This window comes from Lathamus discolor, chromosome 4, assembly GCF_037157495.1.
Source record: "Lathamus discolor isolate bLatDis1 chromosome 4, bLatDis1.hap1, whole genome shotgun sequence".
Taxonomy (NCBI): Eukaryota; Metazoa; Chordata; class Aves; order Psittaciformes; family Psittacidae; genus Lathamus; species Lathamus discolor.
The window spans coordinates 119,056,772-119,080,696 of NC_088887.1; the positions used below are offsets into that span (position 1 = coordinate 119,056,772).

The 23,925-nt window shown below is 42.1% G+C and overlaps 1 protein-coding gene across 1 annotated transcript in view; it reads left to right on the plus strand.

The window, feature by feature from the left end:
- Positions 1-19,524: 19,524 nt before the first annotated feature.
- The window catches only part of NOX4 (NADPH oxidase 4), a 107,166-nt gene continuing 102,765 nt past the window's right edge, over positions 19,525-23,925 (plus strand). Inside the window, exons 1-2 of the mRNA XM_065675881.1 lie at positions 19,525-19,617; positions 20,222-20,317. Of these exons, the coding sequence (XP_065531953.1) occupies positions 19,561-19,617; positions 20,222-20,317 (153 nt within the window). The 5' untranslated portion in view covers positions 19,525-19,560. The remainder of the gene's footprint in view (positions 19,618-20,221; positions 20,318-23,925) is intronic.

Here is a 23,925-nt window from a genome sequence, read left to right on the forward strand (position 1 = left end):
ACTGCTTTCTAAAATGCTGACTGCATTTTGAGAAGTACTTGCTGTTGAAATGTCAAAAAATGTTTGGAAGTACTCTCTCATACATCAGGTTTGTCAGAATTTCTCATCAGATCTCTGTAAATCACATTTGGACAACCAGCAGAGTCTTCTTTGGGGACTGTGATTTAAGCCGTCTCTCCTTCCAATCAAAGGCAAAAAATTCCAATACTTCAGAGCAACTCCTAACTGAATGGAGCTAGCTATGGAAGTGGAGTGGGAAAAGACCACTGAAGCCCATCTCTTTGAATAATGTGAAGATACAAACTAATGATAGAAGAGGCATGCTGTTGAAAGAAGAAAAATTATTCATAATGATTTGTAGGAATCCCTGTTGATGCTGAGGAAGCTGATATGCAGCCAGTGTCATTATTTGCCAAGATTTAGTGAGCATAGAGTACTTTACAACATCTTAAGGTGAGCATTATGGACATGGTACTTACATATGTGCTGACACCATTTGTTCTCTTCTTCCTGCTAGATCTCCCTTAATGCATTCTTTTTTGTTTTAAAGTTGCCTCTTGCCTTCTGCCATGTGCTGCCTCTATTCCTGCCACTTGTGTGTTCGCCATTTCCAATGTCACTGCAATAAAGATGTACATGAAGCAGAGGGAAAGAACACCTACAGCAACATATTATCGCAATTGGTTGCCACCCCAAAAGTAAGGTGTGTTTTACTGGTAAGATTCACCTAAATGCACTTTAATACAGCTCAAAATGCAAACAGTGAGTTTGATTTGTAGCAAAGCAAGAGATTCAGTTCTTGACTATGAGATTAGAAATACCATTTTGAGAGAAAACCCTAGAAACAGGAAGGCATAAGCTGCAGAAACACGTTGCTGATGTCTTACCGCAGCTGACTTGGTGCAGGCTCAGACTTGCCGGTTTCCCTCTCCAGAAGCCTCTGGAGGCTGCTCTCACTCCTTTTTCCACCTGTGCATGAGGGTTATAAGATGGCATTGAATGCAAATGAGAATTCAGAGCAGTTCCAAGGAACTCTCAGTTCTTCCTCCACAACAGTGGAGATTTATTATACAATGACTTCTATTAAATTTATTCTTTGTGAGGACAAATCCACTCTTTTTGCCTGGATCTGAGCTGCATTTTGAAACGCAGTGAGGCTTGGCTTGCTTTCTACCTCAAGATGACCTTCCTGCTAGGAAGTCAATTGCATTACAGCCTGATCTGATTTTCTTCTGTCCCAGTGTGATTTGCCCTGTGCAACTTTGTATGGCTTCATAATAACTGATCATAACATAAATATTTATCTGTCGACTTTAATAATCTTACAATCCTTGACATGTCTCCGGTTTTACAAGAAGAACCCTCATTCAAGTTAGGGATAAAGAAGTCCAAGGCAGTCTTTAGGGTGGCTTTGCTGAACGTTCTTCTCCTCCTGCCTGAAACTTTTACACAATGTTAAGGGCCAGGCCTGATGACTCACTATTTGAACTTCTGCAGCAGCAGCAGCCTTGGTTTTTATGTTTTCTGTGGATTGTTTGTTATGTTTGAATGTTTTACAGAATTAAACTCAACAAAATCCTGTTTAGTAGGAACAAGGACTGGGAGTTCTTCCTTTCCTTATTCTCATTTCTCATTTTAAGATGTTGTTTACTATTTTCCTTTGTTTCTTAGCAGTTTCACATTTCTTCATATGACCTTTCTTCTATTTTTCTTCACATGTGCCTAAAACCACAGCTCTGTTGAGATAATTAAATCATATCCATTTTCCTCTCTTTCCCAGTCTGTGTTTAGTTATCTTTCTTCTGTGCAACTATGTGATTGGAGGCTGTTGAACTTCAGCTTCATCCAAGCTGTCAATAATATTTCACTCTGTCTTCTCACAATTTATTTCTTCAGCCTCTTTTAGGAGATCCCCAAAGTACCATCCTTCTTCAATAATGTGTCTTTTCACAGTTTGGTTCTACTCTCAAATACTTTTTGACGCTGATCTTTATTTCTAAGGATTCATTTCCTTTAGAGTTCCTTTAGTGTCTCCGGTTAGGCCACACTACCATCAGCAGTGAGTAGGATTCCTGATGGGATTTAGCAGGTAGCCAAGTGACTCAATATCATCCAAATGTTTGCAACTTAGGTCACTGCATCTTTTAATGACTCCAAATCATAGAATCATAGAATCAAATGGGTTGGAAAAGACCTTGCAGATCGTCAAGTCCAACTGTTCACAGCACTGCCAAGGCCACCACTAACCAAAATCGATTTGTTCCATCGCCTGCAGCTCTTTGATGTTACTTAATGCATCTCTTTTCTAGATTAGTCAACATAAAAAAATAAGCCAAACTGGGTTTTCATTTCCAATTGTTCATTTCATAAAGTTGAGCTATAGTGTGACATTATTCTTCCACATTTTCTAATAAATATTTGCTCTGCATATGCAGTTCAAAGTTACAAGTTACATTAGTTTTTTCATGGCTTTATTCATGAAGCTGTTAATTGGTCCTAGCCTGACTAAACTTGAGAATTATCTTAGTTGTTTATACAAATCTGTTGCACTTCTAAAATTTTCAGTTTCTTCTATGTAAACCTTTGTTCCTTAGCTATATTTGAATTACAGAGTCCAGAAGCAATGTCAGAGCTCTGCTGAACCAGTGCTACGCAGACAGTGTCCATCCCTTTCCAAACAGTTATACTGCAACTGGGAGAGCAATAGAGAAGGCAACCAAAGTGATTTAAGTTTCAGAAATAACTAATGGCAGAATTCGGGGAGAAGGATACACACAGGTCTTCAAAATCCTGATTGATTGCTTTAGTAAGCATTAGCACAGACCGGTTATACTTCTAAAACAATAAACAGGAGTTGTCAGATGAAACTGATAAGTAAGTGGTGTTAAGCAGGAGAAGAAAATATTTGTTCATCTACAGTTCAGCTGTAGAATTTCTTATCAGTGGAGGTAGTGGACACTGAAAGTCTACGTGGTTCTTGAAGTGATGGACAATCAATGGAAGGAAAAGCACCTTAAGGATTAAAAACTTGACTGACTCTAAGGAACTCCCTGGAACATGAATAGTGAGATGCTGGAATATGATTCTGCAGAGGCATCCCTAAAGCTCTTGATGTTTTATTGTTTTTGTTTAGGCATATGGCCCCGGCTGCGCTCAGTCAGGGCAGTGTATGAGGCCATTTGCCTGACCTGGAGTGGATACTGCATGCTAAAGCATTTTTTAGTCTTTTATAATCTGAACTTGAATGTCTGGAATTCAATAAATAATAATACAAATTACATGTTGTCTGTGTGCATTTTGGGTCACTTAACATTACAGAGTGGAGCCTAAAGGACAATCAACTTTGAAAAGTGGAATGGCTTTGCAGTGCTAGAGAGACATGTCTGTTATGTTTAGTCTATGATTATACATGTCCTTGTGGGCTGGAAAACACATGCTTCCTAAAGCAATTCCTTTGTGAACTGAATCTCCCTATATGTTGTAAAGCCCAGAGAACTGTTTTGAGGCAAATAAGAGGTATGAAAGTCCGACTTTCTCTCTTCTCCAAACTGTTGTTTAACTAAACTAATACTTGACATGTGCCTGGCAAGATGGCCAAAACTCACATTCTTGCTCTATCTATGTGGGGAAAAAAATTACCTTCCGTCATTGTGCTTTGTTTATTTAGCACTGACAAGGCCCAAAGATGAGAAAGGCTATTGGTCTTGTAAAGCTTGTAATGTAACAAGTGGAAATCCAAGGGAATTGGAGATCAAGAGAGGGAAAAAATGAAGGATGTAGGAACTGAAGAACCTCACCCACTCAGAATCAGTAAGCGTTGTAGGGACAAATCACTCCAGTTTCTTATCTTTAAAATGAGGACATCTCACCATCACTTGTGAAAGTTAAAGATGCTTATTTTCTGCAGTAATGCACACAGTAAAAAAGCTCCCAATGAAACATAATATTGTGTGCAATGCAGTGTGAAGTGTGAGACCACACACTGGATGAAGAGGATTAATAAAAAAGAAATAAAGAAATAAAAAGAGTATTCTGAACAGCAAGATGGTTCATTTGCTGAGCACTATCCATCAAAGGATCTAATTTTAAAAAAAGACTCCAAATAACTATTAAGAGTAGACAGAGTCTTCTGAAGACAGAAGAAACAGCCTGATTAGCACATCTTGTCCTACAGCGGGTCTGAGTGATGGGGTTTTGGTTTTTCTTCTTGAGAGGTGGAGATTTTTTTCTCTCTTTCCCCCCTTTTAACTCTCTTAACTAGTCAGTTTGCTACCATATTTTTCTGAGTATCTACTGTTACCCAGAGAATCTGTGGATACCCCACAGTGTTCAAAGCCAGGTTGGACAGGGCTTTGAGCAACCTGGTCTAGTGGAAGGTGTCCCTGCCCATGGCAGAGAGTTGGAACTGCATGGGCTTTAAGTTTCCTTCCAACCCAAACCTTTCTATGATTCTATGATTCTATGATCCTGTCCTCTACAACCCTGTGAGGTTTCTGAAGTCTTTCTGGACCTTGTCACACAAATATGTGTTCCCTGGAGCTGCCCCCAGATCATTCATTTTGTTGGTACTGTGTCAGTTTGCTCAGTGTTTGTGGTTATGATTCTGGATGCTTAAGGTATGTGCGTGGTCCTAAGTACTACAGTTCTGACTCCTCAGTAAGATAGTGTCTCCATTTTATCTGAGCTCAGTAACTACTTCATGCTCTTTCAGATGCATCATTTTAACACCAGCAGTTCTCAAACATCTTAAAGGATTTCTTTCCACCCAGGTCTAGGCATCTCCTGTTTCCAGCAGGTATCAAGCTGCCCAAGTCGTGTTCTCATCTGAAAATTTTAATGGCAGTTGAGCTACATCTGGTAGGTCTCCAAGCTCATATCAAACTAGGAATTTTGTTAAACGCTATTGGATTTTTTTTTTTTCTTTTAAATACAGAATAAGATGATATCTGTTGTCATTCAATATCCTGATAGTGAGAGCTCACAGGCAAGATGCTGGAAGATGAATGATCAAAGTACTCCTCAGCCTCAGGGAATCAGACTCACCCTACGTGCTATGTGGGAGTGTGCCCTAACCACCAGGCTGTCAGGCAGGCTGGGCTGGAGGCAGTAATTTCCCTCTGGTGACAGTATAATACTTTGCTTTTCTAGACAGACTCTGATTGTAGGATTGTGTAGGGTAGAAGAAAGCTCTCTGAGCAGAGGAGGAAAATCCAGCAACCTCACTTCTAGCCTCTGCTCCAAAGTCTTTGATGTCTAAGACATCTGACTAAAAACAGAATTAGAGGGTATTAAAAATTGTGTCTTATAGACAATAGTTATTTTTGAACTGCCTTTGACTACTACATTAGTGAGGCAAAGAACCAGGGTATTAATCTCACAGAAAAAAACCCCACCACTTGTTTGTCTAGGTTTCTATGGGTCTGATAATATTAGACCCATTAGGATTAGTAAAACCAGTGGTACTTCACTGCATTACATGAATACTGAAAGATGGAGGATCTCTGTTTACAGACAGGATGTGAAGTTTGTGCAGCTTGTCCCTGACACCAGTACTGAAGTTTTTGACAGTGATTTGTGAACTGTCCTTCATCATATGGGAAATTCCTCTTTATTTTTATATATGACTGTGGTGAATTGCTCTTCTAAAATACTTAGGCTATGAAGTACCTCGGTGGTTATTACCTTGCATTTGCTATCACAATGTCAATTGCCAACCTTAATCACTACTCGTTGACTTTCCTAGGCCACTTGTTAAATTCAGCAGCAAACATAAACTGGGCTTTTTCCCCATTTTGCCTTTTTTGCTAAAGGGAGCTTGATGTAAAACTCTTGAAAGCCACTTCATTGACCTCCTTCAAATCATTCAGTATCATGCTTCCTAAAAACTTGGCCTTGCTGGTGGGCTTGTACCACCTACTATTGTTATGAATATTCTACATATTAATTGCCTTGACTTCAGTCCATCTTGTCCTGTCTTTTCTATCTTTGGAAAAGATGGAAGTCACAGTCAAGGATGATGCTTGCCAGTGGTGGTGTAGATGTGGCACTTAAGGATGCGGTTTGCTGGTGGACTTTCAGCACTGAGTTAATGGTTGGACTCGATGATATTAAGGGTCTTTTCCAACCTCAATGATTCTATGATTGTATGAGTGGTAACTTACAGGTATAAAAAACACTTTTGTCATTCTCTTCATGCAATCACTCATTAAGAATATTTCTTTTAAGTGTGTTTTTTAAACATAAACACATGAATCTTGGTGTAACCTAGCGATGCCTTTTCAGATATAATATTGCCAGACCTTTTCCATATTATGTTAACTTTATTATCTCTGGAATGAAACCAACGAAACCAAAAGCAAACTTTCCAGCCCCCAGGCTAGGTTACCCCAAGGAACTGACATTTCTGGGAAGTCTGTTGTACTGTTCAGTTACTTCATTTTAGTTTGTAGAAATAACAGGAGAACAATTTTTAATGTAACAAACAGGTTAAATAACGAAAACTCTAAAAATTACAAAACGGTTTTGGTTTCCTTTACTTTTTTTTTTTTTAATATGGCAAGATAAAGGCACTCATCATACATCAGTTTATGACACCCTTATGTTTCTTTCATGTATATGGTTTGATAATCAAAGCAAGAGAAATGTCCAGCTGAATTAGAACTGCACTTACCACACTTCAGTACACTCCTTTGACAGATACGCCAGATACTCATTTGAAATACCACTGTTCAGGCTAGCTTAAAACAATGCAGGTGACAGAAGGGCAACAGTGGTGATTAGAAACATTACAGAACACTAATACATTGTGATTATTCTTATTTTCAGGAAGTACATGTGCTACATGGGTTGTGTGGGTAAATGTGGTGCCAGGCTGCAAATTTCTGAGTGTTTGTTGTTGGTTCTTGTTTGGTTGGTTTTATTTTTACTTTTATTTTTACTTTTATTTCTATTTCTCTTTTTATTTTTATTGTTTTTATTTTTATTTCTGCAACTCTACCCACATAAGACATTCTTGCTGCCTTTCTTCCTACAAGAAGGTTGATTGAGCAAGCCTCAAATTACATGGCTATTTACTTTCTTTGCACATTAGGATTTCTAAATACCAGTCCTTCATTTCTATAGCAAAGATAAAGAATAAATCTCAGTGGGAAACCTAAAATCAAATGTTATCTTGGCATTCAGTAGATAATTGTGACTTCTGTAATTTAGACATTACATGGAACACCACATAAAAAATCAAAACATTCCCCAGCAAGAATGACAGTTTCTTTATAGTAGGTACAGATTCTTTGTTTGATGAGAACAATTGTATTCAAAGCACTGGGGGTTCTTTATTTAAAAAGATAAACTGTACATATTTTTATAGTTTTATATTTTTTTATAGTTTTATATATCACTAGCTACAGTGATAATACAAAAGGAAATGGATATAAAAAGTATTTCTATTAGATCCTTAAAATTGAAAATAATGATGCTTACAAATACTGTGGGGCATCATAAACTAAATGGATAAAACCATAAAATGCTATCAGGTTCTTTTAAGATGCACTTTCCAATTTCTCATCACATTGGTTTCTTTGGTTGCGGATGTAACAAAAAGATGTTACTTTCAGTAAAGATGTATTTGTATTTATATATACATAAGCACATTTACTGTGGATTTTTCATAAAAGGAATTGAAGTTTAGGACTGTGGCTATACAAATAGCACTCATTTGATGCACAGGTTTGTCTGGAAGATGGGATGTACTGTTGTAGCACTCCTGTATTAGCACTGCTCAGTGAGTGATGCCTATTTTTGAGCTTTGGGGGATGTGGTAACCATGCAGGTGCTCAGCACTGTCACCTAGGAATGAACATTGCCCTTGCAGTATATCTTACCTATTAGTTCATAGCAGATTATGATTGCAGCATGCTAATGGAATTACTGCTCTCAGCTAAAAGGGTAAATATTTCTATTAAGGCAACAGATGATACTCCAGCAGGGATGAGAGAAGGGATGCATGTTTTGCTTGTAGTGCCATCTGCTTCCAGCTGCAGAATAAGGAAGCTATGCAGATACTAGAGAGGCCTGCGAGTAGACATAGGTGTAGCAATGAATTATCTACTTCCAAAAGAAAAGACATCTAAAATCCTTACAAAGATCAGCTGTTATAAATTGATCAAGTTGCTTTATGTCTTGAAATTTTAGATGAGTGTTTAAAGTCCTCAGCTTCCCTCTCAATAGAGCATGTCTTTGTGGAAAATAATGTACTCAGGATCCTAAACATCCAGTCTAGATGACAGGTCCCTCTACTTGCAGGGAAACCTGATGAGAATGTAGCTGTGATTTGTTTTGCCAATATGTAGCAAAACCAGGAAAGAAGAAAAACATTAAGAAAGAACGCAAGCAGCAACCAGCTAATAAAAACATTTTCTGCTGAATTAGCTTTTTCCTATTAAACCCATTAATTCTTGTCAAATAAAATCTTACAGATTTATGTACTTAAAAATGCCAGTACCTTTGTGTTCCAGCACTCTCCTTGAAGGCTCTGGGGAATGTTACCTGATGAAAGGCTCTGGCACTGAACTGAAAAATTTATTTCCTTTGGGAAGCAATTTAATTACAGAAAAAATGTTTTTCATTTTCACAGAGAATTGACTCTTATCTTGTTTGTTTCTTTCTGCCTCTGATGTCAGTCGGGTTACCTTTACTGGCAGGAAAACGTAAATGCATTTCATTGCTGGCAAGCATTTTTTAAACTTCCCCTGGTGTCTCTTAATCAAATAGCAAAATTTGCTTTGTATTAAGTTATTGAAAAATGTTGTTTACTGACCTTTGGTCTTCAAACATCTCCATAAATCTTTCCCCCTAAATTCTTTAAAATTAATTCATATTAGCTGTTTAGTTGATACCGCAATTCACATTTTTGGCTTCCAAAATAGATGATCACTTAAATTCCACTGAGGAGACAGGGCAACAAAAGGAACATCCAAAAAATCTGCTCAAGAATACATGGTATATCATCCATCATTGAAATGATTTAATGTGCTTCAAAGTGTGCATGTGAGAGAAAACACTTCTGCTTTTAAGTAACATTTAAAGAGTGAAACTGCTGTTAGACAACAAATTGCCAAGTAAGGAGGAATTACTGCTGTAATTACAAAAGCCCAGCATAACTGGAAATAGATGTTATTCGTCTAGTCAAGTTTAAAAAGTGTTCATAGTACTTTAAACAAAAAAGGATGAATAATGATAGAAGAATTCCTACTTGGGGGAAGAAGAGCAGTTTTTTCAAGTTAGTTCTATATTTTCCCCGAGTTAAAAACTGGAATCACTGAAAAATTAATTCTGAATGTACATGAACTGAAGAAACCACGTGACTGTTATCTACATTATTCCTTTGTGTTTTAATCAGTGGAAATAGACTTGCAGAAAGAGAACATGTTTGGAGAAAATGTGCATGGAGAAAACAAGCACTTCCCGATGAAACAAGTACTTGCAAGAAGTGTCTGCTCGTAAAGAATGTACACTTATATTTTGCCAGCAGGGGATCTAGTAACAAAAAAAGATTACCTTTGTATGGACTCCAGGGTCTTTCATCAGCTACAAATCTTGATACTTTCATTCATGGTGTCCCAGCTTTTCTATTTCTTCCATTTGTTTCTTTTGGTTTTAGTTTGCAATACTTCAATGTGCAACCATAAACTCTGCTCTTAGACAATATCTAGCAAGCTCTGCCCTGTAATAAATTCAGCTTTGTCGCACTTGCCTTTTGGAGCAGTACCGTGCCTTTTTTTTTAATGATATTTCTTTTCAAAGGCTTTTTTCATTGATGGACCTCAGTGTCTTCTTATACTTCTCTTGAGTGAGAGAAATGAGGGAAATGAGTTTGGTTACAGCCCTTGGTTTCAGTAAAGCTTAACATAACCCATTGCGGCCCAGTTCTCATGGGGAAGATATTCTGGATAAACACATTTTGGATCTGCAATACACAAAGGTGACTGCAGCAAATTGTTCACAGGTACCACGCAAATAAAGGAAAAGAAATCAGTGCTGTCACAAACATGGTCAGGAGATACTAAATTGTTGTGGAAATAGCCCACTTACTGTGTAACTGAGAGGTGTGACTGCCCTGAAGGAGTATTTACTTCTCAGTCGTGGCATTGGTCTCACACGAAGTCAACGCTAACCTTTCATGATGCTGCTGCTTGGTTCAGTTTAAGTAGCCTTACCAAAACCTGTGTTTTACTAATTTCCAAGGGTTTGTGTAACACTTGTGGCTCTGGAGGAATAAAGAACATTAAATCCAATCTAAGTCCTTACTATACAATGGAGAGATCTTCAGCATTTCCCAGAAGACTGTCTAGTAAGAAAGCCCAAAAGTTTCAGATAACTGAGAGTTGTCCTAACTTTCTACTGAGATACTTTGCAAAAGAATGGCATGATCTGAAAAGAAAGTCATAGAATAGTTATAAGCATAGGTATCTATGCAAGCAAACCCTAAACCTCTACATATTCAGTAACACTTAAATATGTTATTAAACTTTAAATGCATTTAAAATGAAGGTTCTCAAGCCAGCATCATTTTGTGTCACAGTTTGTTATAATGGCTGTTCTAATAAATCTGTCTCTGCCTACTCAGAGTACTAAGGGTAGAACAGTGAGAAATACCAGCCATATTTTGTTCCTAGTCTGACTAATTCCATGCAATTCAGTTCAGTTATGTTGTTTCTCATTTACTCCTGTGCAAGACTTTGATTCAACAAAGCACTTACATATGTGCTGAAATCCCTCACCAAGCAAAGAAATCCCTTTACTTAACTGTAAGCAAAGTTAGATTGGATCTCAACGCTTGGGTTTCTTCAAGTTAAATGTGTGCCTAAGACCTTTGCTGGGGGAGAACCTAATTGAATAAAACAGGGGATTCAAGTCTATCCCTATAATCTTGCCCATAATGTTCACAATCTTTCTTCTCTAAACTATCTTGCCTGATACTGTTTACCTTGTCTTAGCACTAAATGCAACATGATCCACGGAAAGTTCCACGCTGTCGGGCTTTTTCAAACTGATTGCCTCTGTAGTTTACATGAAGCAAGGAATATGAGTTAAATGTGCAGTGCAGTTAATTGCCAAGTTAGGATATAAAGTATTCTGCAAAAATAGTTGAATTCTGGAGCAAGGCCCCATAATTGTGGCAATGATAGGCGTGTTTTCTCAAGAAAGTTCAAGAGGATTTTAATTAAGAGAGAGGAATGTTGTGTTCAATATTAAATTGAAAATCAAACGTCAGAAATAACTTGGCAATTCTGACCCAAAAAGCTGCTAATAACAATGGAAGGAGTGGTGAAAGCAGGGCTATGTGTGACTGTTCGGAGCCCTGGGTGGCAGCCCCAGGTCACTGTAATAATTGCTGGAAGGTGTGTTTGGAATAAAAGACATTTTCTGAAATGGGATCATTTAGTCTTCCACTTACTCTGGATGATATTGCATAGTCCTTTTCATAAAACAGTAGAGCTCTAACATTTAACAAGGTCTTTTTCCCCCCACTCCTCTTACTGGAAAGCTGTTCCAGTACTTCGCTGCACCTCATTTAGTTTCCAGGCTAATTTTAACCATGAACAGGGCATAAATATTTACTCACGTACTGGTGTTTCCCTGTATTTGAAGAGTGGTAGAGTACTTTCCCCCATTAGTATTTACACTATTACTGCCAACTGCAGTTGCTTTGTCTGATTGAATCCCATAACAACATTACCAAGCTAAGCAGATCTTGCTCTTTCACTGTATTTGCACTACTCCCCAGCAAGTGTAGCTGTATGACACAGTTGGCTTTTCTGCCTCAAGTTTATACTACTGGCCTGGCATGTTGCAGTCACTGCTTATGTGGTTGTGTGTTGGTTTTGGGGGTTTTGGTTGGGTTTATTTTGTGCTCTTACAACCTTTCATCTGCATGTGGGCATTTGGAGATTCTTGTATCTCTGACAATAGCATTTATTGCAGTTCAGATTCCCTATCTCCACAGGCAGCAAGATGCATTTTAAAGGCAGCCTAAAGGCATCATTCAGAAGGCAAACTTTTAAAGCTAGAGTACTTAGGGGAGAATATGTCTGAATAGCTCTTTTTTGAATTCCCATGGGAGTTTCTTTGTTAAATTCGGAGACAGTGAAATTCCATAGAAGTAGTCTAAATGAGTGATTTGAGCAAGTTTCCCAAAGATAAATGTAACCCCAGATTAAGTAATAGAAATAAAAGTTGGCCGAGGCACTTTTATAAGAGGATTTTGAGGTGTGACAATGTGAATAAACAAAGAAATTAACTCTTCCTCAGGTGGGAATTTCTACTATCTGGGATATCTGACCAAAATCTGGTCACTTTCATCTTGCTGTATTAAAAGTGCTTTCCTGATTTTACTTTTCTTTGATCATGGATAAAAGCCAGTGTTAGCTCTCAGAGCTTGTTTGTTAGCCTCATGCCCTCCTTTGCCCTTGCCTTTCCAATTTGTTTTCCTGCCCCGCCAACCTTGTAGTAAGAGTGCAAACACCACTTTGGCAGAGTGATTGTAGAAGAATGTGCCAATCTCTCATATCTGCGGTTTTGATGCTTTTAACTTTACACTCTTCAGAGGAAAGAAGTTTTTTTTCCAAGAACTGTGGAATTATGAGTGTTTACTCAATGCTGATATTTATGATGCTTGCATAAGCATGCTGTGGGATGTTGTAGTGTAGACATTAAGAGTTTCTGTAAACTATGCTCTGTAAACTATAAGAGCTGTAGTTTGTACTGCAATTGCTTAGAATTTTCCAGTTTACCAGGACTGTTGTATTCTTATTGAGCCTCCTGGGAAACTTGGATGCTGCAGATTATTGAGCACTGACCCTTGTGTCCTGGCACTGAATCAGGATGTCCTGGCACAATGTTAGTGTGCACTACATCACCTTGGGATGCAACATACTGCAGATGTAAAGAGTGTTTTATTTCTTGTCTTAAATTATTGTTGCATACTCTTAACCAGCTCTCCCTTTCTATCTGAGAAGTGATTGTGCTGATATCAAACATTTCTTACCCAGTTTTTACTTATTTCATGTATTGTTCCATGACTCAGTTACTAATGACTCCACTAAAGCTCTAGTCTCTCTTTGAAGGGTATCACTTTTCTATTAACTGCATATCACAAGGTGTCCTGGGTTTACCAGGAGCCATTTTGCTCCTTCTTAGTAACTGGTGCAAGCTCTGTGTTTTGACTTCCAGCCTGGGCAGAGAGCTGATAACACCGATTGGTTTTAATTGTTGTTAAGTAATGTTTATTCTGGCCAAGGACTTTGTGGGACTCATGCTCTGCCAGGGACGAGGGGAGGCCGGGAGGAAGCAGAGACAGGACACCTGACCCAAGCTAGCCAAAGAGGTATTCCATACCACAGCACGTCATGCCCAGGGAGGTAACTGGGAGTTACCCGAAGGGCACTCTCTCTCTTCGGGGGGGGGTCGAACTCGTTCAGCGGTGGTATCGTATTCTCTTGTTATTTTCTCTTATCAATATTATCATTGGCGGTAGCAGCAGTGATTTGTGTTATACCTTAGTTACTGGGCTGTTCTTATCTCAACCCGTGGGAGTTACATTCTCTTGATTCTCCTCCCCATACCTCTGAGAGCGGGGAGGGTTGGGAGGGGCGGGGTGGGGGGTGTGGGGGTGTGAGTGGACGAGCTGTGTGGGTCAGTTTAAACCACGACACAAGGGAATGTTATTCAGTGGTTCTGTGTTAGTGTGATTGCTCCACCAGCTCTGTTTAATGGCTTTTATTCATGGTCTGGAAGCATTAATAATCTTCAGGGCAGTTCTGTAGGTTAACTGGCACACACAGTAACTTTGCCGAAGTATTCACGAGCAAGTGTTCCAGCTACAGTCTGAGTTGCAGACAGCAGAGGCAGGGACTGAGAGAATGACAACTGCCCACCGTAGGAAAAGATCGAGTTCAAGACCATCTACCATCTAAGGAACGTGAAGGTGCACAAGTCAATGAGGCCAAAGGGGATGCGTTCATGGATCCTAAGGGAACTCGCTGAGAGAAATGGGCTTGTTCAGCCTGGAGAAGAGAAGGCTCCAGTGAGTCCTTAGAGCAGCTTCCAGTGCCTAAAGTGGCTACAGGAAATCTGGAGAGGGACTTTTACAAGGGCATGTAGTGATAGGACAAGGAGGGATGGCTTTAAACTGAAAGAGGGGAGACTGAGATGAGCTTTTAGGCAGAAGTATCTTCCCTGTGACGGTGCTGAGGCTCTGGCACAGGGTGCCCAGAGAAGCTGTGGCTGCCCCATCCCTGTTCAAGGCCAGGTTGGATGGGGCTTGGACCAACCTGGTCCAGTGGAAGGTGTCCCTTCCTGTGGCAGGGGGTTGGAACTTGATGGTCCCTTCCAACCTGAACCATTCTATAATTCTCTGATATAAGCAGAGGAGTATCCTGAAATGTATTAAGATACTGTACTCCTGCCTACAACATTGCTTCTGGACTGTTCTATAAAAAGATGGAATTTCCTCTTCCAAAAGGAAGGTGAAATGTGTGCTAAAGCTCATCCAACTCTGGAAACCTTGTCTTGGAGAAAAGAATTAAAAACTAAATGAACAGTCTATCCAGCTAATCATGAAAAAGTGAAAAATGTGACTTGATAGTAAGTTATATGAAACTGAAGAGAAAGAGGATTCCCATGTAACAGCAAACTACATGATAATGCCAGTGCTCTCGAAATGGTTTAGTCCTGTTTGGTCCCAAAATATGGTGCATCCACAAAAAGGAGGAAACATGGAATAATGAATTAAGGGATGATTTAGCTTGGTAGATTGCATTTATTTCCCTCTTCAAAGGTCTTTAAAAAGGGCCAGAAACTTTTTGCTTTTTAAAAAACTGCTCAAGCTCAAAAACAGTTTATTGAGCAAATACAGAAATAATTGCTTAATAATGTCTGTAATGCCAGTTTGGGGGAATACAATAATTCATTTAACCTCTAAAATCAATGCAATATATCTTTTAACCCCTGTACTATTCTCAGACCTAGTCCTCACTCATAGCAAAATCAAGGAAAGACCCATAATTTCAGGGGAAACTGGATTGGACCTAAAACTTTTTGCCTCATGTTTAATGATCCATAGGTATGTGGTTATATTCTGTAGCAAGCGTTCAAGAAAATCTTGCAAACAGTTGGTAAAATAAATATAACTGACATTTCTCTCAAATTGTCATGGAATGCACTCCAGCTGTATTTATTATACACATTTTCCCCATGTGCTATGTGATTGCATTCTTTTATGATGAACGATGTTGCCGTGTGTTGGAATTTTCTTTCTTGTTTGAATCAGGAATGTGTAGGAGGTTATTTGAGGACTAAATACTGTAGGACCTTCTGTTTTGTCCTTTGTAGTTTTGAGATTGTGGCATGGAGTTGAGCTGTGGCTGAATGGTTTGGTTTAGGACAGAGATTCAACAGATGCAAAACAGGGCCTGCTAATGCTATCAGTGCACTCATGGCTTGCTGCCTGTTTTGCTACAGGATCTAGGAGGATCCTGTTTTGTCTACAAGGATTAAAGATCAGATCCCCATCTGTGGTCGTCTGACTTCTCATATGAAGTCTCTGGGCATACACTGTACTTTTCTGGTAAGGTAAGGTGTGGGTCTGAGCCATGCCTAACACTTGACATTATGGCAGCAGTAAATAGTGCATTACTGTGAATCACTGCAGCTTCACTGAAATTAATGAACTTGGCTGTCACCCAAACCTGGAGAAGCATACCACCCTAGGGAGGCCTCCAGGTCCATTAGGGAGCATAAAAGAAAGCAGGCTGATCCTGTGGTATGCAGCAAATGTAAAGATTCAGTTTCAAAAAAGGAAAAGAAATGACACAACATGTAATGCCATAAAAGCCATATGCCATCGCATGGCATATTACTCACAAGGTGCAGATCTTAAGGGTGACGTGCATTTGTATTGCTGTTCTACCCTTATGTTGTGGCTACACACTAAACTTACAGGAAAAATGGTAAAGGCAAACAGCATGCAGCTTAAGTTTAATAAGAAAGTTTCAAAGGAATACACGAAGTTAATTTGTGGGGAAACCTTTCTGTTTCTGGTTCCTCCTGTGATTGCTGTTTTCTCCTGAATATTTTGGATTTTGAACTTTGTTCCACAGTTTTTCTTCCAGTGGAAACAAAAAATGAACCAGCATCCCAAATCCCCTTTTCCTTGATGATCCTCTCCCTTCCTTAGATGTGTGTTGTTACCGCATGGCCAGCTTAGTTTTCTGATTTCCTTTGATTTCTCTCTCTTGCATTCCTGGCTGCACAGTGGCTCACTTGGAGATTGTTTCCTTCTTTGACTATGGTAAAAGGCAGTGGTTAGGAAACCTCCCTGGGATATGAGTGCAATGGCTTCCCACTATTGGGCAAGTGCCCTAATCATTCGGCTATTATGCAGAAACAGCACTTTTCCCATTGTCTGTAATGAAATCAGTGCCAACATTTCCTTCTCCACCCATGATCTCAGTGTTGAGGGTAAATACTCCAAGAAGGCATCCCCAGGATCAGCCTCCTTAGGGATGCAGGCAGAACTTAAGGACCTGTCTGCCTAAATCTAGCTTGCAATAGAGCAGAAGATGAAGTGCCTGGATCGCTCCCCAACTGGAAGGACACAGTGTTGTTCTGGATGACTCTCAGGTACATCAGCAAAGTTTCAACACCAGAAACCTTTTAAGCCATGTCTGTAACATTAACTACAACACTCAACAAAGCAGTAGGAGTAGATTTTGACTGTAGGTAAGTTGACAGGAAGTAGCGTTGGAAGTTGAGTATGCAGTCAGGCTGAGTTTGCTGATGCAGCAGAAGCAATCTTATCAGAGAAAGTATGTGCTCAGTGTCTAAGAGGGACTGTCTGCCTTGAGGATGCTTTGTCCAGCTGATGGGATGAAGCTCCAAGACTGGCATAACTGGAGGATGGATGCTCGTGAAGCAGAGAAGAGCTCATGCTCAAATGATGTTTGACAGTCATAATTTAATTATCCAGGTTATAATTAGCATCTCTGGCCATACCTGAGTGCTCTTACCAGGAAGTTTAAAACACGTGCTCATGTACATCTGGGATGGTTTCACACAAAGAAAGAAGACAGGAAACTTCCAGAGGTCCCTGGGAAGGCACGATTTAGCCGCATGTAAACTCAGCCTTTTCTATGGAGAAAGAACGCAGTTGTACTGTGGCACTGGTCTCTGCCAGCCTCCTCTTGATACTGATTCAAGTATCCCAAGCATCCCAAGAATCAAGGAAAGCCCTTGGCTGTTTCCAGGGAGGAAGCAAAAGACGATGTTTTCGACAAAAACAAACTCCTTGCTCTGCACCTAGATATGATGTAGGATCCCATGTTGATGTAGCATGAGTCATGTACTCCACATGCGTTACAGCACTCGGTAAGTGGGCAGTGAAGTGCATTTGCTGGCTCGTGAGTCATCAGCTTCATGAGAGTGGGCCAAACCCTGCCTAAGATGATTTTTCAGACATTTCTAATGGGCAAATACAGCATGGGCAAATTATTCCGGGTTTGTTTGTGCTCGCTGGAGCTGCAGCTTTGGCCGAGGCCCCACGTTATTAGGCCTAACGTATCCAACGAGTTTTACTTTTGTCATCCCAGCTTTGACATGCTTGTCTAGGGAGGTTTCATCATCTGGTTCTCTGAAAGCAGTTTCCATTTCTCTTTACATTCCAACAGAAACGAGGAAGTGAATGGAAATACCAAACAACGTAAGTAAACTATACTATTTCCTTTGCTCTTAGAGCTGCTTTGGCATCAAACTATGGTTCTGGTGAATGTTAAATTCAAAATATGTCTTTCCCCTTCCACTAGTTTTACTTTTAGTGTCATTCAATGATATGAAATAGTTGTAATTCTCTGTTCTGCTGTTCCAAAACTTCACCTGGAACCTCATGCAGCCATAGAAATCCTGCCACTTTCTGAAACAGACCAAAAATATCCCCAACCAAGTTTCATAGGAGCTATACCCTACCTATGCTCTTTATGCTTAGGACCACACATGGGTCAGATGCTCCCTCCTATCTTTACATGGGACTGGAAAAAGATGGTATTCAGCTTCCTCCCTTGGCATGAGGCTTATGAGGAATACGAAACATGGCAAGTTTCCTAAGAGGAAGACAGCCAGCTCAGGCTGGACTGGATGACACTCCTCGGCACTGCTCCTTGGTCTTGGCATCTCCCAGAAGAACAGCCCTGCTCTGTGCCAGCTGTCATTGCCGCTGCTACCTCAAGGAGCAATGTGTGCACCACAGTGCCTGGCTCAGAGTGGGAGCTCCCCCGGTGACTCATGAGGGTGTTGTATTTAAAAGCTGTAGCAACAAGGGTGTTTAAAAGCTTTTACTTAACATGAAAATCAGCAGCCAGTGCAACTCCCCCTCCAAAACAACCCGATCCAAACCAAACATGAAGACCACCACAAAAAGCAGACTGGTTGCAAAGCAGACTGGTTGCAAAGCATACTGGTCAGACCATGAGACGCTGTGGATGTGCCCGCAGCACCCTGTGGATGTGCCCACAGCCCCCTGTGGATGCGGAAATGCCCACAGCACCCTGTGGATGTGCCCACAGCACCTTATGGATGTAGAGATGCCCACAGTACCCTGTGGATGTGAAGATGCCCACAGCACCCTGTGGATGTGCCCACAGCACCTTATGGATGTAGAGATGCCCACAGTACCCTGTGGATGTGAAGATGCCCACAGCACCCTGTGGATGTGCCCACAGCACCTTGTAGCTACGGAGGTGCCAGCACCACCCTTCCTTGAGGCTGGGGTGCTGAACACTCAGCTGCTTTGTGCCGGGCACAGGACTGACCCTCCCCGTGCCCCTTGGAGAGAGCAGGATCAGACTGACAGTCTGTAAATCAGACTACAGTCAGTAGCACAGTCTGGCCCATCCAGCTTTCGAGGACGCCATTGGAAGGTGTCCCTGCTCACTGCAGGGGAGTTGCACTAGATGATAACCTTTGAAACTCCCTTCCAACCCAAACTATTCCATGACTCTATATGCAGTCCAGACAGTAGTTTCTCCGGCAGCCTCTTTGTTTTCCCCCGCACTGCAGCAGAGCTGCAATCACGGCTGCTCTCCCACTCCCTCCGGCTTCTTGTGTCGCGTTTCCCCAGTCTGGGTAAAGGGAAACCCCTCGGACGGGATTCTCCGTCGGGAAAACACGCTTTTCCCGGTGGCGGGATGAGAGGAGCCGGCCCCATCGCCCCACAGCCGAGTCCCCGGCGGCCCGGAGCCCCCTCGGGGGTGTCCCCTGCCGAGCCCCCCGCTCCTCCGCCGAGGGTCCCGGGTAGCCCCGCACCCAGCAGACAAAGGGGCAGCGGTCGCACCGGGGCCGGCATGGAGGGGCTGCAGAGCGGCGGGGCCGGAGCGCAACGCCCCGGCGGCCGGAAGCCCGGGCGGGGGGTGAGGGGTGGGGACAGGGGAGGACCGGCTCGGCTCGGCCCGGCTGAAAAGGAGGGCGAGCCCGCACATCGCCCCCCCACAACCCCGGGTGCTGCCCCGCACCATGGCTCTGTCCTGCAGGAGCTGGCTGGCCAACGAGGGGAGCAAACACCTCTTCCTGGTAGGGAGCTGCAGCCCGGGGCGGGGGGGATGCCCCATCTGTGGCGCAGGGTCCGGGGCGGTCGGGGAGGTCCGGGTGGTGCTCGGCGTCCAGGTTACCGGTGCGCGGTGATAGGCAGGGGGGACACGAGTGCGCCGCGGCCGGGATAGTGCGGGTGTCCGCGGGCATCGCGGTCGGGACGTTCGCTCTTTGTTAGAGAAGGTCTGGGGGAGAAGATGCATCTTCTCGGAGGTCAGATTCTTCCTGCCTTTGTCTTTGTCTCTTTGTTGCTAGTTTGTACTCCCTGGGTCTTTGACTGCGGTGTAGCTACAGATCTGCAGTAGCGTTCGGTATGCGGGGGGGTTTGCGAACTCTCGGTAGGCACAGAGGTAAAGTTTGTGAAGTCGAATGAAAGTGAAGATTTCTCACCTAGGGGCTATTCCATTTAAAATTTTAATGCATTTTACGCCAAAAGCTTGATGTTTGTTTTTTTTTTTTTTTTCCCCCATTCCATGTGCATGCGTTTATGAAACTGCAGGGATGTGACTGTTCTGAATGAAATCAACACTGGGAAGTTTGCACGTGTAACTTGCGCTTACAATCTCTTGTTTCTCTTTCATTTCAGTTTTTCTGGCTCTCCCTCAATGTATGGTTCTTCTGGAAAACCTTCCTGCTCTATTATCAAGGGCTGCAGTATTACTATTTGCATCAGATGTTAGGGGTGAGTGACCCGGACATTACTTTTTGCCCTGGAAATTGGGATGCTGGAAGGTGGGAAAAGGGCAGAATGCATTTGGTAATCAAAGATGACACAAACTGCCTGTTTAGCTCTGCAGAGTGGGAAAAGATCAAGTAGGAGATCGCTGGGATCCTGTTGACAGTTGTTTAGGAGTAAAGTGTTGAGAAGAAAAAGCACCAGTTAAGTATGGGGCAGCTCTCCTTCCCCCTCCTCACTTCCCTCCCAGTGTTCCCAGCTGCAGACAGGCTCACAGGGACACCAACATGCTCAACAGAGGACTGGAACTCAAATTTTGTCATCAAAAGCATTAGCCAAACTTGTTGCTCAAGGAATTCTTTGGATAAGTTCTAGTTCTTTTCAGTCTTTGTTATTTTCACAGATCCTCTGTTCTGCATAAATCACTGTAATCTATATACTTTCAGTTCTGGTATTTAATATAGCATCAGTGTGGAGTCTGAATGGTCATTCGACCGTTTTGTTTTAACAAGGGTAATATCCATCACCACCAGAATTACCCATGAAGATCATCTGGGGAAGTGAGATACTGGCCTGTCTTGTGAAGTTATCCACAGCTATGCCATTGCAGTTGTTTGAAATGGTTTCTATCCAAAGGGATAGAGTAAGGGTTAACGGCTTTCTGAAAATGCTTTAGGGCTGCTCACAATTTGAGAATCCAGGAAAAAGCGGATCAATAATATGATGCTTTGTAGCACCATGTCATGCTCAGGGGTGGATTTCAATTGGAAGCTGACATGGGGTTAAAGCAGAGGTGATGCACATCTTAACCTGCTGTAGAGCCTCCGGGTTTCACCTTTGGTGAAACATCCAAGATGTACTTTTTCCTGTGGTTGATATCATTGCTGTAGCTAGTGAGTTCTGTAAGCTTCTGTGAACTTGCTCAAAGGTAAGTTGGCCTGATCTACTTTTAATTTTTCTTATGGCTGACTCAGATGGGTTCAAGAAATTAATCTTAGCAAAAGCAGTGCGAAAAGAAGGGAATGAAAATATGTAAATCCTTTCTGATGATCACTTTCTTGAAAGACAAAGCATGAGAACATGTTCAGTATTACTGTAGTCTCTGATGGCTTTAAAGACCAGGGCATCCATTTGCAAACTGTTTGCTCCTGGCAGAGCTAGTGTGTTGCTTATAAAGCAGATGTGCTTGGGTCAACATGTTGGACCAGATTGTCAGCTGGTGTGGTGGATTGACCCTGGCTGGATACCCGGTGCTCCCCAAAGCTGCTCTGTCACCCTCAACTGGACAGAGGAGAGAAGAGAGACCGAAAGGCTTGTGGGTTAAGGACAGCAGTTACCATTACGGACAAAGCAGTCTCGACTTGGGGAAATTAGTTCAGTTCATTACCAATCTGATCAGAGTAGGGTAATCGTAAGACTGAATCCTGATAAAACACCTTTCCCCCTCCTCTTCCCAGGCTTAGTGTTACTCCTGGATTCTCTACCTCCCCCCTGGCAGCAGCACAGGGAATAGGGTAGTGGTCAGTTCATCACACATTGTCTCTGCCACTCCTTCATCCTCAGGGGAGGATTCCTCATACTCTTCACCTGCTCCAGCCTGTGCTTCTCTCTCCATGGGGTCACAGGTCCTGCCAGAATCCTGCTCCAGCACAGACTGCACATGGGATCACAGTCTGCTTCTGGCATCCCCATGATCTAGCCTGAGGTCCTCCATAGGCTGCAGGTGGATATCTGCTCCACCATGGACCTCCATGGGCTGCAGGGGCACAGCCTGCCTCACCATGGGCTGCACCGTGGGTTGCAGGGGAGTCTCTTCTCCTCTCCTCCTTCTGCACTGACCCTGGTGTCTGCAGAACTGTTGCTCTCACGTTCTCACTCCTCTTTCACAGATAGTCATGCAGCAGATTTTTCCCCTTCTTAAATAAGCTATCTCAGAGGTGCTGCCACCATCACTGAAGGGCTCAGCCATGGCCAGCGATGGGTCTGTCTTGGATCCGGCTGCATTTGCTCTACAGGACATGGAGGAAGCTTCCTGCACCTTCTCACACAGGCCACTCCTGTAACCCCCTACTACCAAAACCTTGCCATTCTAACCCAATCCAGCTGGTATCAGTCACCAAAGTTCTTAATTCAGAAGACTTGTCTGCCTTGTACCAGCTCATTATATGGGGTATGTTTTGGTGTTCTCATACTTCAAAATGAAAGGCACATGCGAAGTAAAACAATATGTGCTCAGAAGCTGTGAGATGATTCAAGCAACAGATTCCTTGTCTTGGTCAGGAGACGAGGACCAGGAGACTCTGTGTGTGGGTTTGTCTTACTGTGTCTGCAGCTGTGGGAAAGAATACCAGAGCAGTTTAGGGACTTTACAAAATGAGGAGGAAAATGAAGAGCCAAGTCCATAAGATGCTTTGTGTCAAAGTTTGTCTAAATATCATTCTTAGACCCCAGAATTAGTTCGATGTATTTGTGTGTATGTTCAAATCATGATTATTTTGCAGAGGCTGGGAAAACTGAACCCACTTTTAGTCTCTTCAGAAAACCATACCTGTGCTACATCCTTTCACAAGGATTTTTGCTCCTCTTTTTTTTTTTTTCTATATTGGTTTGAGAGGGCCCATGGCCTGTCTGCTTAACCATTCTCCGCTCCATTCTAGAATCATAGAATAGTTAGGGTTGGAAAGGACCTCAAGATCATCAAGTCCCAACCCCCCTGCCGTGGGCAGGGACACCTCACACTAAACCGTGTCACCCAAGGCTCTGTCCAACCTGGCCTTGAACACCGCCAGGGATGGAGCACTCACAACCTCCCTGGGCAACCCATTCCAGTGTCTCACCACCCTTACAGGAAAGAATTTCCTCCTTAGATCCAATCTAAACTTCCCCTGTTTAAGTTTTAACCCGTTACCCCTTGTCCTGTCACTACAGTTCCTGATGAAGAGTCCCTCCCCAGCATCCCTATAGGCCCCCTTCAGGTACTGGAAGGCTGCTATGAGGTCTCCACGCAGCCTTCTCTTCTCCAGGCTGAACAGCCCCAACTTCCTCAGCCTGTCTTCATACGGGAGGTGCTCCAGTCCCCTGATCATCCTCGTGGCCTCCACTGGACTTGCTCCAACAGTTCCATGTCCTTTTTATGTTGAGGACACCAGAACTGTACACAGCATGAGGGTGAGTGGCTTGCAGTCCCTCTGTGTGCTATTTCTTGATTTTTTTAATATCTTGAGATTTAGATGAAAGTTCTTGATTTATAATTCGACAGTTTCTGGTTTTTGTGTTTTCTTTTTTACCTTAACAATTAACTTTTTTACAGGTACTTTCATGAAAATTGATGCATTTGTCCAGTCAGTTAACAAAACATGTCAAAAAGGAATGTTTTTCTTTTTTTTTTTTTGCGTTAAAAAAATCCTGTTGTTTTTCAGTGAGGTCTGCTAAGGAGTTCTTTTCTCTTTTCATATGTTCCAATAGCCTAAAAACTCCTTAAGAACTGCACTTGCAGCGCTGAAAGATTTACCACAGGTAATTTTATTGTTTACCAAGTAACAGGATGGAGAACAAGAAGAGCTGCTGTAGGAAATCAGATAGTGCTGTGAAATGAGATCTTGGACTGAATATCC